The sequence below is a fragment of the Amphiura filiformis genome, chromosome 1, assembly GCF_039555335.1.
Source record: "Amphiura filiformis chromosome 1, Afil_fr2py, whole genome shotgun sequence".
NCBI lineage: Eukaryota > Metazoa > Echinodermata > Ophiuroidea > Amphilepidida > Amphiuridae > Amphiura > Amphiura filiformis.
In genome coordinates, this window is record NC_092628.1 from 75988404 (window position 1) to 76006821 (window position 18418).

The 18418-nt window shown below is 36.0% G+C and overlaps 1 protein-coding gene across 1 annotated transcript; it reads left to right on the forward strand.

The window, feature by feature from the left end:
• Positions 1–28: 28 nt before the first annotated feature.
• LOC140153377 (26S proteasome non-ATPase regulatory subunit 4-like) lies at positions 29–11971 on the forward strand. Its single transcript, XM_072176119.1, has 11 exons — positions 29–179; positions 2556–2696; positions 3398–3509; positions 4135–4221; positions 4638–4706; positions 5565–5626; positions 7255–7420; positions 7735–7849; positions 8252–8404; positions 9163–9251; positions 10488–11971. Exons 1-11 carry the CDS (start codon positions 154–156, stop codon positions 10671–10673), a joined length of 1206 nt encoding a protein of 401 aa, XP_072032220.1. The 5' UTR covers positions 29–153; the 3' UTR covers positions 10674–11971.
• Positions 11972–18418: the final 6447 nt, after the last annotated feature.

Consider the following 18418-nt stretch of genomic DNA (forward strand, 5'->3'; position numbering starts at 1 on the left):
TGGGATATGTACTATAATTAGCTGCGATACTTACAATGAAATGAAACGAACTTCGTGATTGGCTAAAAGAATGGCAAGCTCCAATAATATTGATTTTCCAGCCAATCACCGCTAGCGTACATTTTCATCAGTGAAACATTAAAAAATCCGAAGATGGTTCTCGAGAGTACCGTGGTGTGGTAAGTTTTTGATAAAATTACTGTTATTGGGATTGAGATTTTTTTATAAGAGAAGATTAAATGAGAGTGCTAGTTTTCTTTCTATGTGGTTGATATTTTTGTTTCAAAAAATCGAATACATAGCTTTTTATGCGGCATTGAACAAGCATGACCATGCAAATTTGCGGAAAAGCTGCATAATTCAGCAGACTTGCACCAAGATGTACATCATGAATTGAAGGATTTGAACAAGATACCGTGTGAAGTTATGGAAGTTGATATGAAATGAAAAGTTTGGAAGTAAACAAATCCAATGCACGGCAAAAAAGTTGGAAGTGCAATTTTTATTTGAGTCAAATAAAATTGCACTTCCAACTTTTTTTGATCTCTTAATTTTTTAATCTGTAGTAAACCTTTGCTTTGCCTTTGAGGCTTTGTTTGACGAGCGCGACTACCGTGATGTTGCAAATTCGGAGTTAATGACGCGTACAGTGCACAGTTCATTCATAAATTTCCATTTGGCAACAGCAGATCGCCTCCACAGCCAATCAGAGACAAGTGCTTCCAACGCAGTAAATATGTGATGCTTAAAATATGCGCTTGTCAAGTTTATTGCATTGCAGTTGATTATGAAAGGTGAATTCAAATTTGCCATCAAACCACATTTTATATATCAAATTAAAGCCCTTGAGTAAAGAAAGCCAAAACTATAACCGTTTTGTCATAGCACTTTCCATAACAAAGTTACATCTTATCAAAAGTTTGACTTTCATCAAAAATATTCAGCCAACTTTCATGACTTTAAATGCATCAATTAAAAAACAAAACAGCATAGTATCACGATAGAGCAGCTTTTCTATGTGGAACTGCTATCAAAATCCCTCTAAAATTCCATGTGCGATTATCTCATCACAAAAATAAATCATAATATTTGGGTCAAGTGAAGTACATACATGTATAGACAACATATTAGGTTTCCTTGAAAAATTTTCTAAATTCTATGTGTTGTAATTATTTGAAACTTTTAAACTAATTCACACAAGCAAAATGAAAACTCACTCAGAAATTTTCGTGACTCATCCGAGTTCACTTCTTCAGCTGTTGTGACTGCTGGTAGGCGTTAGCGGTGGAGTCACGTGATCGATCTTGTGATATCGATCTATGTGACTCCAGAAGCCTTCCGTAGGTCTTGGGGAGGTGGTGGCGGCCTCTGTCTTGGTTGAGGTCTGTGTGTTGTGTTTGGGCACTTTGGGCCCCAGTTTGGGCCAATTTGGCTGACTGACTAGCAAATGTGTTAACTGAGTCGGGAGGTTTGCCTTTCATACCTATAATCTGTTGCAACTGGCACTGCAAGTTTAAACTCAAGAACTCGTAAGCTTTGAATTTGCACACGATAGTTATGCATTCGACACTAGAGTAGGCCTATGTTGCTATTGTTTTTTGGTTGGACAGCGTCAACAATTTTTGCAACGGATGTTATTGTGTATTTGTGTTAATGTTGAAATTTGGATGCAAGTTGTTTCGTCTCAATGAGTCACTGTATCTTTTGAGTACCGGTATATTTGCCTATTTTGAACAGTATAAAATTGTGCAATTTTAGCAACATTTTTGATGCAATCATCCGTTGTGATTGGTTGAGTTTACTTCTGAACTTCCATTGCTTTAGGCCTACACTGTGTCATGCTTCAGTGAATCTGACTAGATTTTGAATGCAATGGTCTCTAGCCTTGAATGTGAAGCGATCGGTGAGCAAATTTGTGGCTAGACGTTGTGAGCAAACTGCAAGAACCTTTGGCTTTGCTCTAAAACTTGATACAGTTTGAGTTGACTCATCAAAAATAACTTTAATCCCAATTTAAACATCACAGAATGCATTGCTTTGCAATAAATGTCACCACTGATCTTCTAAAAACAAATTTAGGCCTGTTATCGATTGTCCAAAGTAGGCCTATCGATAGTCAGAAAATTCATAGACTTCCAACATGTCGCTACACTCAATGGTAGTATCGATACACAAACGATATGGCACACATGCTTAGATTATCCCAAATTACCGTCTCCCAATTACTTGCTGAGCCATAATGTCGTCTCAAACCCCTCCAGATGGTCCCCCCGAAAGGCATTGTAAACAAGTATACAAAGTGTGAAGTTACTTTGCAGGGTCATTTTGTTATGTTGGGGCCTATTCTGTGGTTCTAATATAAACATTGAAAAAAACATCGAATAATTTGCTTCCGACATATCGACTTCAAAAACTGTATCGATAACGATTGCATGTATGTCAGAATTAGGATGCCTTTCTTGACATGAAAAAGAAGTGTCTCATTTATAATTTTATTTACTCATTCAGTTTGTTATTAATTACCATCTATATACTCATTTGTTATCTTTTTCCAGTGTTGACACCAGTGAGTTCATGCGTAATGGGGATTTTATCCCTACACGTATTCAAGCCCAGCAAGATGCTGTCAATCTAGTATGCATGAGTAAAACCAGATCCAATCCTGAAAACAATGTAGGACTCATTGCTCTCACAAAGTAAGTCAATATGTTTTGAATGTATATTAAAAAAATTAATGTATGTTTGACATCCTAGCCCTGTTCTGTCATGTGCTCTCTTTTTATTTGCTATTTGAAAGTTAAGGGCTCAGTCACCCACCTTTGCACAGTATTTTTTGTGGGACCTGAGAGCACACCAGACGCACCAAATTACATTCCGAATACGAGGAATGTCTTTCTGATGTCTTTTTGAAATTTGCGATATTACAAATTTTATGGCAAATTATTAAAAATTGACATTTAACAGTCCTCAAAAGTAAACAAGGTAGACTTTACAAATCTAATGCTATGTACGGTACCATACTTAAAGTGTATGTAGCTGGGATGAAAAGCTGACCAAAAGCTATTCCAGAAATTAATGGTACACCCTCTATGGGAATCCCAAATTATTTACCAGTTTTGTCTACAAAAAGAGGGCCATGTTTATTCAGAAATAGGAGACATGGGAATCAAACAAAAATTGTCAGTTTTTGCAGTGCTACTTTTTGGAATTCTCAATTCTTTTTAGGCAAAAGTTTGCCCTGGGAATTCCCAATATTTTCTGTAGGGGGTATCATTAATTTCTGGAATAGCCCATTCTAGACCTGTACAAATCAATTTTACTGTAGTATCATTGATTTATCATAATGTGTTGTTCACATTAACACCTTTTTTTCTGTTCTAATTTTCTCCACATACAGTGCCAAAGTTTTAAACACCCTAACAACTGATGCTGGTCGAATCTTGGCCACTCTACACCAAGTCCAGCCCAATGGTGAAATGAACTTCATGACTGGAATCAAAGTAGCACATGTAAGTAAACACAATAACCTATTTTTGAGACCAGTATTGAAGGGTGTACAATCCTTATATTAAGTATGGACCAGCTTAAATGAACTTCTGGTCCCAAATATGGCTCCTGGTCCTATGGTTTGTAGTTTAAAATATTGGACACAACAGGAGCCAAAACTTGGAAACCATGAAAAAAGAAAAAGCCTGGTTCCTGCTTAATATAAGCCTTGAGTGTAATAATTGGTAACAAGGTGGTACAGCCAGACATATATGAAGCCTCCAGCAGGTTTTCCAGGAGGGGGCCAGCTCAATATATTTTCAGCTCACTTCGCTCACCAAAGTTAGTACTGGTCCCATGTATTTTTTTAAGTTGTGAAAAAATACTTTGAAGCCTCCTAGATGTAGGGATCTCTCTTAGATGTAGGGATAAGTACATGTTAGATAAAGATGTTTCCATTTCTTTAGAAAACGGTTTTCATTTTTTTACAATTACTGAGAATTACTGAGCAATGTGATTGTTTATGATGAGTTCAGTGGGCTCTTTACATGTTTTAATGCTGAATGGTTTGCTCATTACTATTATTTATAATAAAACTGTAATATCCTGAAATTTTATAATAGGAATGTGTCTTCTTTTTTTCAACAGTTGTCACTCAAACACAGACAGGGTAAAAATCACAGAATGAGAATCATCGCTTTCGTTGGAAGTCCCATAGACCATGATGAAAAAGATGTAAGTGCTTCATTTATTAGTAGCCAGCCACATCTTTGACTTAAATGATGAAAATACCAATTTGCTTCATAAAATGCTTGCATGCGGAACTATATCAGCTGGAGAAATTAGCACACAAATAAGACATACTATACAAAAGTACTAAGACATCAAAATGCTAGTTAAATATTGAACAGGAAAGAACATGATTTTTGTAGTGTTTCAATGCTATTTTCAAAAGAAGTATACCTTGGTGAAATCTTGAATGATATTAATAAATTGATAGAAAGAGGTATTAGTCCTTTCAGTAAGTAGTGCACAGCAGTAATTCATGTTGCTATGATTTGAACGTACAGTTTTATCACTGCCACAATGAAGTGTAAGCACTATGATTAAATCAATATGTTGCTTAATTTCCCTCTGCTGTTCTGTTTCAGCTGGTGAAGCTTGCCAAGAAATTGAAAAAGGAGAAAGTGAATGTCGATATTGTCAATTTTGGGGAAGAGGTAAGTTCTTTTATATTTCTATTTTACCCCAAATAGTTCAAACATTTATATAGCAGTGAACAAACTTTTGGACTTTTCGCAACTGGTGCAAGCGCATTTGTCTGGAATGTTTTAATGTTTTAATATTTTTATATTTATTTTATTAATTAGTATATTGTTTGTGTACTGTTTTACAATGAGTAGCCAAGATCAATAGTCAAATGCACTGCTTTCACAAAGGCCATCTAATATGTTAAAACCAAGTAATATGTTGTATGTAAAGGTATTAGACACCTGCATATTGAATTCATTCTGTTGTAATATATAATGTGATCAATTTACAAAGTTCATTTTTCAAAACCAAGTAGCACTAACCTGACAGTTTTGAACTTAATGGTCAACATTCTTCCTCAGAGTGTTGAACCATGTCTCAACACCTACCGGACAAACTTTGGCCTGTAGAGAGCTGTGATGTTTGAAACTGTCAGGTTAATGAAGAATCTACTTGGTTTTGAAAAATTAAATGATTTTCTGCTAACCTGATGAATCTATTTATGGACTTAAGAAAATGATGTGATCAAGCTTCATGAGTCATTTGTCACCAATATTGATTTTGAGATAGCAATATTAATAGTAAATTCAGCTTCTTTTGTATTTTATTGTTCGAAGCAACATTAAATGACCAAAACTTTAGAACCGTAAGTCCAATTGTGATGGAGTTTTCTTTGAAATTATGCTCTGAAAATGGTCCTTACAATGAAATTTAAAACTTAATTTTGAATTTACTCAACGACCGACTCACTTAGCTTGATCGCATCGCATATGCTAGTAATTGACTCGCAAATGATATTGCTATGATTGTCTTTCCTTTGTTTGCAGAATGCTAACACAGAAAAGCTTACTACATTTATTAACACCATCAATGGAAGTGAAGGAACAAGGTACATATTAAGGGGGTACTACACCCCTGCCCAATTTTGAGCCTATTTTTGCATTTTTCTCAAAAATTATAGCGCATTGGGGACAAGTAAGATATGTATATTATAGGGCAAGGACTACAACTACTGCACTGGAAACTTTATTTCAGCACAAACAACAGTTGTGGAGTTACAGTCCAAAATGAGGGAAAACCAATATTTGATCGATAAATCAATAACTACTTACCTTGAGAAGCAGAATGTCCAGTGCAAGCCTTGACACTATAATATACAAATCTTACTTGTCACCAATGCACTATGATTTTTGAGAAAAAATGCAAAAATAGGCACAAAATTGGTCAGGGGTGTAGTACCCCCTTAAAGCTACACATCTTTTTATTAATTTATGTTGATGTATTAATATAAAATCTAGAGCAGGGTCCGCAAATAGCGGCGCGCCGTGGCTTCTCAATTAAATAAAAATTTAATCAAATCAAACCCTTCGATCAAACTTCATCCATCAGGAATATCTCCAATATTCGACATTTCAACATTAAACAATGCGATTCCCATGTTATCCTGGTAAAGACAGGCTAAAATAGTACAAAATGTTGCACCAAATGATATCATTTGCACCTCAAATTTCAAAAAATCTATTCTGTCGGTCCGTGCCACGTCACTTCCGGTTGATGATTTTGAGTGAAAACAAGTCCTTGGTTCGATGTTTTTCTTGATGATTTCTGTCATTGGTGTTGTGTATATTTCGATCGCAAATAGTCAGTGGTATCAAACAAGTTTCTAAGTTTTCAGAGAGGAAGTTACTTACTTGATTTATCGTTTTATATAATGACAAACCGACAATTAAAGTCCATGGTCGAGTGTTGTTTTTCCGAAATTGACGATGTTGCCACTCCAGTCTGGAGTGACTAGTCTCCTTCACAGCCGGTTTCTGTCGTTCATTACAAACCGTGAGCCACGTGAAGCTTGTGCCCAAGACTAGAAGCTGGACCGACAGAATAGCTTCAGATGGGGTACACCCCCTCTGACTCCCACCGGCGGTGCTAAATCACATTGAGTGGCGCTTTACAGTTTTCTTTTATTTCATGTGGCGCTTCAACAAATCTATTTGAGGAAGCCTGATCTAGAGGCATGAATAATGTAAACACATTTGTCATAGAGTGAACAGACAAATTTCAATACACAACATAAAATGTAACCCTGATTATCCTCAGGCTTACTGTGTGTCGCAATCCATCACAGGTAGATTGGGCTATTCCATTTAAAATACACACTACCCCTGTGGAAGATTTTGGAAATATCTTCCACAGGGGGAGTATGTTTTTCAAATGTAATTGGTTAGAGTTAATCATTTTGAAACACATACTCCACCTGTATTATGGCTTTACCTATATCATCCACAACTGGAGTGAGTATTTCAAATGGAAGTTACCCTGTTGTCTATTCTATTCAAAACTCATACTCCCTCTGTGGATGACTTCAGCTAAATAGTCCACAGGGTTAGTGTGGATTTTAAATGGAATAGCCCATTATGAGTACTGCATCACAACTTCTAACTGATACAAACACATCTTGCACTGAATTCAGTCCCCCATTTGTATAAACAAAAGTAATGTTGATTTGCTCCTTTTCAGCTCCCACCTTGTAACCATTCCACCGGGTACTATGCTATCTGATGCACTTCGTCAATCACCCATTATAGTTGGAGAAGATGGATCTGGTGCAATGCCAGGACTACCAGGATCAGGTGGAGAATTTGACTTTGGATTTGACCCATCTAGTGATCCTGAGCTGGCTATGGTAATTATTGCTGAGATTTTAATGGTTTCATGTTTTACTTTGTTGCCCTTCCCCAATCAGTCTTTGTCTTGCACCAGATTAAGTTCAGGAAGTTGTGAAATAGGCTGAAACAAATAGTATTAGCAGACGTGTGAAATCTGCTCTTTTAAGCTGAATTCCTCTATTTTGGAGGAAAAATTTTAGCTTTTTCTTTCATTTTCAGCCCATTTTGAGCATATTTCAGTGCTTTTCCTCTTTTTAAGTAAGGCAATACTTTTAACCTTGTGCTCATGAAATATTACAGTTTGAACTAAGTTAATATCCTAATTTTTTAGGCTTTGAGAATATCCATGGAGGAGCAGCGGCAGAGACAAGAAGAAGGTACCCGTAAAGAAGGTGACGCACCTGCTGGTGAAAGTGAAGCACAAAAACCTGTTGCTCAACCAACTGGTATGTAATATTTGCTGTAGTTTTGTGTTGTTCAAATGTTAAATTGATATTCCCAAATAGTGGGAACTAGTTATATCCTTTGTTGAATGAAGCCCAATATTGTTCTGGTTTTTGTTTTATTATTTTACTCGTGTATTTTAGAGGTGACGGGTAATGTCACACACTTTGTTAGTCAAGTGAGAAGGTAGGGAAATAAATTTGGACCTACTCATGAAATAAATATTGCTGTGATAAATCACCTAATAATGGCCATTTTAAAATTGCTTGGATCAAAATGTCGGTTTACAAGCTATTCCAGGTCAGGTTTTAGATTTAAGTTGTGACATCATTCATTGCTTAATAGGATTCAGATACAAAGATGTATGAGTACATACTTTTGACTCATTCTTCTTTTCTTCACAGACTCAGATGAAGCCATGCTGGAGCAGGCCCTAGCTATGTCCATGCAGCCAGCCAGCAGTGCATCCCAGGAGGCTCCCATGCCAGATTTCAGTGCCATGACGGAAGAAGAACAGATAGCATATGCCATGCAGATGTCATTACAAGCTGATGAAGGTAGATATTTACCATGAAGTGTTTCATTACCAGTACACTACTAGGAGGTCAAGGAGCAATACACTTTTTACTTTTCATCAGGGTTGCTGATTTTTTTTTTCTTATAAAAATGTAAAAAATTACATTTTCTTTATTTAATTTGGATTTTTTTTTGGTTTAAATCAATTTTTTGAATTTTTTTTATTCCCTATGATAAAGTGAAAAGAGACCAGTGGAATGCTTGACATATTGTGTACATCCAAATCAAAACAATGCATTTGTCGGCTGCTACATGTGTCTCTTTATGCACAATCTTCTGAAACAATTTGGTAAAACCATGGGAAAAAGCTGTTGAATTCTGCACCTTGAAGATGAATCTTTAGCAATAGATCAGATGACATCATAGAGCTATTTTAATTCTATCCAAAAGTTGTAGAAGCATATGGAATGAAATTAACTTACATTAACTGTCGCAAAAGGTGCTGGATTCACTATACGCCTAAATACCTAAATGTTAACAACTGCTACATGTATTAAACTTACTAGATTATCGTCTATCGTCTTCTTTTTTGCTTTTATTGTAACATTATTTCCGGAAATATTTTGGGCTTATAAAATTTCTCTAGTTACACCGCTGACTGGCTAGTGCCAAAAAAAGTTCAGATCCAGCCCTGTCGGTAATTCTGTAAGTGTATGTGATTGAGACAGATATATTTACAGGGTAGAATTTGAAATTGATCCCAAATACTTACCTTATAGAACACATGTTTTATTTCCAGAAGCTGCTGCTGCTGCGGCTACCGCTGAGGGTGCTAAAGAAACTCCGATGGAGACTGACACACCGGCAGCAGAAGGCACAGAGACAAAGGTAGGTGTAGATATAAAAAAGTCAAAAACATCCAAGCTAAGTGATTTGCCACTGCAGGTGCACTAAACATGTCAAAATGGCACCATTTGTTGTAGGCTGTGCGCAAGGAAATAGAGATCACATAAATTCCTTTAAGGAATTGGATAGCTACATTCGCACAGTATTTTTTGCGGGACCTGTGAGCAAATCAGACATCAAATTGTATTCTGAATACGAGGAATGTCCTGCTGATATCAAATAATTTAGATTTTTTCAAATTTTTGATATTTAACAGTCCTCAAAGTAAACTTTCTAAATGTAATGATATGTACTTAAAGTGTATGTAGCTGGGATGAAAAGCCGAAAATTTGGACCTTTCATATTGAAGATATACATTTTAACCCCAAAAGACTTACATTTTTTGATTGTTTTGGGGGAAAAAATTCTATCTCTTCAATACGAAAGGTCAAAATTTTCATATGATGGACGGCTTTTCATCCCAGCTACATACACTTTAAGGACATATCATTAGATTTATACAATTAACTTCAAGCTCTGTTAAATTTCAAAACTATAAATTTTTAATAATTTGCCATAAAATGTATATTATATCGCAAATTTCAAATATCAAAATTATTTGATATCAGAAGGACATTCCTCATTCTCAAAATGCAATTCCATATGTCTGATATGCTCTCAGGTCCCACAAAAATATTTGAAAATGTCGCTATCCGAGTCCTTAAGTAACACAACAAAAAATGTCCAATCATTTAAATTTCAGCTTGTGTGGCAAAAACAAATTTATGTGTAGAGGGTGGTCTTAATGATCATAAACCCTCTCTATCACATGATCAGGTTGGTTTGCAAAAATGAACATTCCTGATTCCATTAAAGGGTACAATTACCGTATAGGGTGCAACTTGCTAGACTTGAGTCTAGTCCTCGTATACGGAGTTTAGGGTTAGGGTTGGGGTAGGGTAGTCTTGTAATAAGACTAGTAGAGTTGCGCTCTATTCGGCAATCTCTCCCATTAAAGTGTGAAATTCCACCTGTCAAAATAGAACCATAGAAATATCGCTTACAAGGAAGAAAGTGTAACACTGGTATTCCCTATTATGTGACATGGAATGTCATAGAATTTGATAATATTAACCATAGCATTTGAAATACACACCAAAAATGTGAACATGATGTAATGAAATGAATTGATGTTGCACTATTTGTAATCACATCTATCAATTTTCTCCTCCCTAACAGGCTGCCGAAGGTGAAGATTTCTCAGAGGTAATGTCAGATCCAGCTTTCCTACAGAGTGTTCTACAAAACCTACCAGGTGTTGATCCATCTAGTGAAGCTATTCGTAATGTACTGGATACTTTACCTCAACAAACAGAGGAACAGAAAAAAGATGAAAAGAAGAAGAAGGATGAAGAGAAAAAATAAAGACTGTGCATTTGTTAATACTCTTTGTGTAAGAGCTCCATGTAACATTGAATGTTTCATAGAAACTAAATATTAAGTCATTTCCGTACCAACAATTCACATATGTGAAATGCTGCTGAATTTTAAGATGAAAATAGATTGAAAGCATTCGTAATTGGGCATACAGCGGTCAAAGTGCTACCACACTTATGGCAGGATTACAGGTCTACAGAACTACAGAACTACCTTCTTACATGAGAAAAAGTTACCATTACAAATGGCACATATATTATTAACCTTTGACCGTAATTCAAACCCAGATCTGATTTTGCGAACCTGATCTGGTTCTTTGCTTTTGTAATTAGTATGCAAGGATAAATAGATGTAGCCATTAATGCAACTATAACTTTCCAGATTTTCCTCTATTGCAGATTTTTGAAGCATTTGATATCAAACTCCTCCAAGGCTATTAAATAAATGTCAGAGCTATACCATATTTCTCCTTGGTGAAGCAGTGATGTCAGTGCATATTTCGTTGGGTAAAGCTTCAAATTGCGAGCATTTGATCAAATTGCTGGCATACACTTCCACACATTTTAAACACGCTACATATTTGTGTGAGCCGAACGACACAACTGCCTCGGTGCAATTATATCACTGCCTTGCCAAGAAGAAAATAGTATACATATCATGTCTGTCTGCATACTTCATTCAAAATTTATGAAGCTATTTATTATTTTAAAACGAGATCTTCAACTCATAAAGGGAATCAGAAAAGAAAGCTTTACAACAGGTGTGGCTATAGTATGAATCTTTTCCAAAATAAACATTGTGTGATGTTTTGCATTTTGAAGAAAAAGTATGGTAAACTATATCATTACTTACAGCTCATAAGAATTTAACAGATTTTAACTCGGGTTCTACCACCTAACTTTGTCAGGTAAATAGGATTTATGAGACATGGTCTTTCTCTGTTGTGTATGCACTGTACTTTGATCAGTGCTAAAAGCAGGAATTTTATTCTTATCCCTGAAAGTAGATTGACTGTGTAATATCTGTTGCACTCTTTCTCACATTTGTGCTTGGAACAAAGAAACTGCTTCCTAACCATTTCCAAGTTTTGCAGATGCAATATTGAAAACAACATGTATACATTGATATCAAACTACAAAGTAATCTTATGATATTGTTATGAGAATTTGGCCCCAGATTAACAAAAATAACACCATGTGTAGACATTGTTATTGTAACAAGAAAATTGTACTGTTTATTTAAAATGATGCATTAAACAAAATGTCACAGACATCAGTGAGACAGTATGTTATTGTTACCAGTGGTCTTAAATTGTATTTTGCTTAAATTGTACTTACTTCAGGAATGTATCTATTTGTTACCAGTAGCAACATATTTTTCCATGTCTATTGGTTCCCATCCTTAATTTTATGAATTGAATGTAACATTACACTTTTGAGGTCAACATGGTTAGAAAACCTGTGCAACAAAATAAATATTGGGTAGCAAACAAAATTATTAGCAACATCATTGTAAATAAGTGTTTGTCATAAAATCTTTCAGAAAGCCAATTAAGTTTGAGTGGAAAAAGTAAAACACATACTGAAGGACACCTGTTACATGAGTTTGCTATAAGCAGAGCAGTAGTACCCCTGATTAGAGAAAATTGGGAAGGCAAAGGAAAAAAACAGGGGCAATGAGCATGTTTCCCTCCAAAATTCACCCTAATTATGGGCCAAAATAGTGTAAAATACCAACTTTTTGCATGCTATACGCATGCACATTGTACATGTACATTGCCCCGGCTATGTCATCGATGACGTGTTGGAAATCATCAAGAAAGACACGCATTGCTGCAATTAGAACGTCAAAATAGGGTAAATATCACCTTTTTTTACCCCGAAATTGACTGGAAACTACCTAAAACTAAGAATTGCCTGTAAGCATGGCAACAAGCAAAAGTGTTCAAACAATTGACCTTTGCCATCCCTACAGAAAAATTACCTGAACTTAAAAGTTGACCACTATAGACATTTAGTTCATGAAGAGTGTTTAATCTTTTGTAATGAAATTTGTATGCAACTTTTTATACAATTTGCCGACAAATTATGCACCTTGGCATCACTTAAAGCCATATTATAACATTTTCATACAAAATAGATTAGCATTTCTTTGCCATAAAATGTTAGGTTTTACTGTCAGATATATCCCCTTTTATTTTTGAGCCGAACAACTACGGCAAAGCCAAGAAAATTTGAATTTACTACCAACGCATATGTCGCCAATACGTACCACTCCTTCGGTCATGTTGTGGTACGACCATTTGTTGTGTAGATCACCGTTCCGCACGCCGTGTACGTACTGTGTGCTATGAACATCGTGTATGCGTTCGACTAATAATTCCATCATAATAATAAAACGCCGGTTCCATCGTTTTATTCAAAATCTCGGATTTTGACAAAACTACAGCACCTAGAGTCTTATATTGGTTTAATAAAGTACAATATAATCGTGTAAAAAATGAATTTTAAAAAATCAGTGAGGGCGTCCTCCTCAGTGCCGCCGACAAGGGGGGGGGGGGGCAGCCGGGTGCGTTACCCCGGGGTCCTAGGGGGCCCGTTAAAAGTGAAGAAAACATACTTTACTATGGGGCAGTAAAAGCAAAGAAAAGGGACCTTAGGGGCAAAAGGTAAAGAAAAGATACCTTGTAATATTATTAAGGCATATTCTTTTTGTTTGCTTTATTATAATTTTATACGGACCATAGACCACTTTTCTTGTCCATTAGGGGTAACGTATCTCTTCTTTGCTTTTTACGGGCCCTCCGAGGTCTCTTTATTCTTTTTTTATGGGTGTATTAAGGTATCTTTTCTTTGCTTTATTAAGCTTTTTTACATACTCACTAAGGTTTCTTTTCTTTCCTTAACGAGCCTATGGTATCTTTTCTTTGGTTTTTACGGGCCCACTAACACCACTGCGGTCTCTTTTCTTTGCATACAAAGAAAAGAGACGTACATTTAAAAAAAATACAAGATAGCCTTTGAAGCACACGCTCTAATATTTCAGTTGAATTTACTGTTTGCTTTTGCCAAAATGATCATCCTCGATATAAACCTTCGAGAAATCGGGGGAGTTCAGCTTAATCATGGGAACACAAAATGCAAATTTTCGCGCGCTTTGTGCCCTTCAGTTTATTATTTGATCATTTACCTTAAACATGTTAAAATTGGCAATTTTGCCGCGCTTCGCACAGAGTTTGTTTCAATAAGTTCAATATGGGAGCTAAAGTCGCTAATTCGAATTGCAAATTTTCGCGCGTTTCGCGCGCATTTGTCCAATTCAACGGTTCATACTTGGATCATTTTAGCTTCAAATTGCCTTAAGGGATCTAAAATGAGCGTTTATTGCGTTTCGACAGTATTTTTTGTAGGACATGAGAGCACCTCAGACCTATCGAATTGCATTCTGAATACGAAGCATGTCTTTCTGATATCAATAATTTTCATTTTTGAAAATCACAATATAATACAAATTTTATGACAAATTATAAAAATTTGATATTTTTCAAATTTGTTGATATATAACAGTCCTCGAAATAAATTATATAAATCTAATGACATATTCTTAAAGTGTATGTAGCAGGGAGGAAAAGCCGACGGTCAATTGAAAATTTTGACCTTTCATATTGAAGATATTGATTTTTTTTCCCAAAAGACCTATTTTTTTTGGTGTTTTGTGGAAAAAAATCCATATCTTCAATACGAAAGGTCAGAATTTTCAATTGATCGTCGGCTTTTCATCCCACCTACATACACTTTAAGTATAAATCATCAGATTTATAAAGTTTACTTCAAGTACTGTTAAATATCAAAAATATCAATTTTAATGATTTGCCATAAAATGTGTATTAAATTGCGAATTTCAAAAATCAAAATTATTTGATATCAGAATGACATTCTTCGTATTCAGAATGCAATTCGATATGTCTGATGTGCTCTAATGTCCCACAATAAATACTGTCCAAACGTTCATACCCCAGCCCTTAAAATTGGCAAAATATTTGCACTTCGCGTGGAAGTTAAAAGAGGAACTTAATCTGGGAGCAAAATTCCACTTTCAAACATGCCACTTTCGCTCCGCTTCAACATATGTTAAAAGTTTTACACCAACCTCCCAACCCCATGTCACAAAGGAATTTACGCCACTGCTACCCCCCCCCCCCAACACACCCCCACACACTTATGAAGTCCTGCACCGTCATCACTGATCAAAGGGGCCGTGCGTTCACATTGCCCCTGTGTCCGTAATGGCTCTCGGCGGCACTGGTCCTCCTCAGCAAATGTTATGGCCAGGCGGCGAATGGCATGATCGAGCCGGCAACTTGTGAAACCGCCCGGCCGTATGGCATTTTCCATATACTCGGTTAGTTTTGTGGGGTTCATTATCGAACCCCAATGGTTTTAGCTTGTATTTATATTATTTATTAACATAGGCCTATTTGTTTGTGATATTTCAAAATAATCCCATTAAATTACACGGTTGACGATGAAAATTTACTGAATTTAGAGAATGCAATGCGACCACCACCTGAATATGGCTTTAAGTTACAGAAACCTTATCACATTTTAAGAATTTTACGCTACTGTGCGATGTTAGGGACACGTGTGCATTTCTCAACTTTCCTAATTTCATTCAACTTTTAAGAAAGGTTCTGTGTACTTTCATCATCATTACCAAAATGATAATTTTATTATTATTATTATTACATTTTAGAAATATTAATTTCGTGCAATTGTATGCACCTGTGTGCATTTTATGTATTTTTTCAGATTTTGTATTCGTTTTTGCATTCTGATTAGCATTTTCTGAACATAATACCATAAACTTAATGACATTAATGATCCTAGTGTGTACTTTCATGGAGCTGTGTGTAATTAAAAATAATGGCAAGTCAATTAAATGAGTATTGAAATACATTAGTGAACCAGACATGTACGTGTACTTTTAAGAAGTGGATTGACATTTTATATGACCCCTACCAAGAAACAGCAACAAGTTGTCCTTACGATGATATTACGTTTTTTGGAACAATTATATATGAATTATGTTATTAAATTTTAGGTTTTAAAATATAACCTCAGGTTTACCACAAGGGTAAATTCTTTGACCCCTATTATATTAACAATGCGCTTCCTGCGCATTTGTCTCAGTAAAACCATTAGCTACTATTGTGATAGTAGGTCAGCGGGAATTTGCAATTCAATTTAAGTGCATATCATTAGATTCATAAACTTTACTTCGAGGACTGTTAAATGTCAAAAATATCATTTTTTAATAATTTGTCATAAAATTTGCATTTTATCGCAAATTTCAAAAATTCAAATTTATTTGATATCAAAAGGATATTCCTCGTATTCAGAATGCAATTTAGTATGTCTGAGTGATGTGCTCTCAGGTCCCATCCGAGCCCTTAACGTCAAAAATGAGTCAGTAAAATTTAATGTGATTTTAACGCGTGATTTGTAAAAGTTTACAGAACTCGAGGGGAGACACAAGCTTGCCTCCGCTAGCTGATCTTTTAGATTTTACGTTAGCTAACGTGCAGTGACTTTTTTCTCCTAAAATAGCCCCTGGGTTGATAAGCAATATCAGAGTAAACAAGCACATATGATGGACAAAACAAGCTTCGCGAATTCCTCCCAGGACTTTTTGTAATGGTTCTAAACTTCAGAGGGAAGGAAAAATGGGTACATGGAGTAGTAGTTCAGCGACTGCTGGACCACTGACCATGCTGACAAAGGATTTCAGGCGCTAGCGCCATAAAAGCAACATTTTTTCAAAATTTTATATGCTTTTTCAATTTTTGCGCCCTTTTTTATTTGCTAATTGTTTTACCGCCCCTTCGTTGTTGCCGCCCCTGTTTTTGCCGCCCCTTCTTCTTCCGCCGCCCCTTCGTTTTTGCCGCCCCCTACTTTGACCCCGGGGCTGGCGCCCCAAAGCCCCCCCAAATACGCGCATGAACCTATACTGAGTCAGACCAATCTGTTGTCAATTCACATGCGCAACGCATAGTGCAGTTCCCGGGTGCAGTTATGTCCACGGCAAATTCACCGTGACCTTTCCAGCTATAAACCCGCTTAGTGAAGATTAAACCGAGATATGCAGTACTAAACCATTATGGTAATCGATTGTCCAATGCAATTTTATTACTACGTGATAATCCAGAGGATGTTTAAAGACATTCCCACAACCCAATGGGGTTTCTGACTTTGTATGTCTGGCTTTTGTACACATGTGGTATAGTTGATCATGCCTTGCATTGGAATTGTGTGCAAATATCTGGTGTTTTCATCCTATTATTTAACATTCATAACATCGAGACTTAGGAATAAAATTAATGCAGTGGGACAATATGAATGTTTCCTGTAAGAAAATCAAATATCAGTCCTAAGTCTCAACTATTAGCTTGTTGGCTGCAGTTTTAAAATTACCATTTTGTGTGTGTGGCAATGGGGACTTTGCCTTTAAAATTAGGTTATATTGATCAAATTTCCCAATCATAGTGCATTGTAGGAATGCCTTTAAGCCTCCTCTGGTGATAATCAGTGATAATATTAATCCAATGAGCGATCGAATTGTCCGCTACGGTCGATAATGACGCTATTGACATGTACGGGCGGAGCTCCACTGACCGAGTTTTGGGGTATTTTTCAATGGTTTGCTGTCATATACTCATCAAGGCAGTCCCCCGTTATTATAAGGACTTAAACCATACTAAATTTGTACCTATTACGGTTTGGTGACACCCCTCTTCCAAATGCGACCAAGCCAGGGCGGCCCGGTGAAGCAAAATGTGCTTTGGATTAACACGGGAGTTTGGATATGCAATGTGGGCCAAAAACAACTTTACCCAATTTAAAAGGTTCATATCTCAAAATTGAAAAGTCTGCTTCAAATTGTTTTCACATATTCGTTAAAAAAAACATCTTCTTAAGAGTATTTGGTGAAAAAAAAATATTCAAAAATGTATAATATTCAAATAAAAACGTGACGCTAGTTTTAAATCAAAGGGTCAAAATTAACTTTGTCCACGCGAAGGCCTACTGGCTGTCGTGTTATACTTTTAGAAAGATATACATTTAGAATATGTAACAATATCATGAATAGCTCTTCTACAATTCGAGCAACCATCCTCTGAAATTGAGTAAAGTTGTTTTTGGCCAGATAGTAGGATTTGTTTCTCATACAAATGTATGGTCCGCCTTTATTAAAGCTTGTACCGGGTTGAAAATTCAGATATTGTGAAAAGAATAAGTAATTGAAACATAGAGTAAGTACTAAAATCATAGCTTTTATACTTTTTGATATATGACGCTAACTAGTTCATCTCCTATATCCATAACACCGTGCTACCAGTAGGGGTCAATTGCCTATTGTGAGTGCCTCTGTGTTGTGTGCATACATGTAGGAAACAATAACTGCATGATGGCCTGTTCAATTGCAAGTCTAAAAGTAGGTCTATTTCATTTGGTGTGTCAATTCCACACCATTTTTACCCGCGTAATCTAAGCATTAACAGCATATAACTTATTATCAAACAAAGAAATCACAAAGGTTAGGGTGGTACTACACCCCTTGCCCCTTGTATATTATATACATACCTTTTGTTACCAGTGCAGTGTGTTATTAGTTTTTGAGAAAATGCAAAATTAGTCACAAAATTTATCGGGGTGTAGTACTGCATTAAATGTACT

What these genes read in the sequence shown, in the direction of transcription:
- LOC140153377 (XM_072176119.1), top strand. Translation starts at nt 154, where the DNA reads ATGGTTCTCGAGAGTACCGTGGTGTG. An exon ending in AATGGAAGTGAAGGAACAAG is followed by an intron (nt 5,627 to 7,254) that starts GTACATATTAAG and finishes GCTCCTTTTCAG; the next exon opens with CTCCCACCTTGTAACCATTC. An exon ending in ACCTGTTGCTCAACCAACTG is followed by an intron (nt 7,850 to 8,251) that starts GTATGTAATATT and finishes TTTTCTTCACAG; the next exon opens with ACTCAGATGAAGCCATGCTG.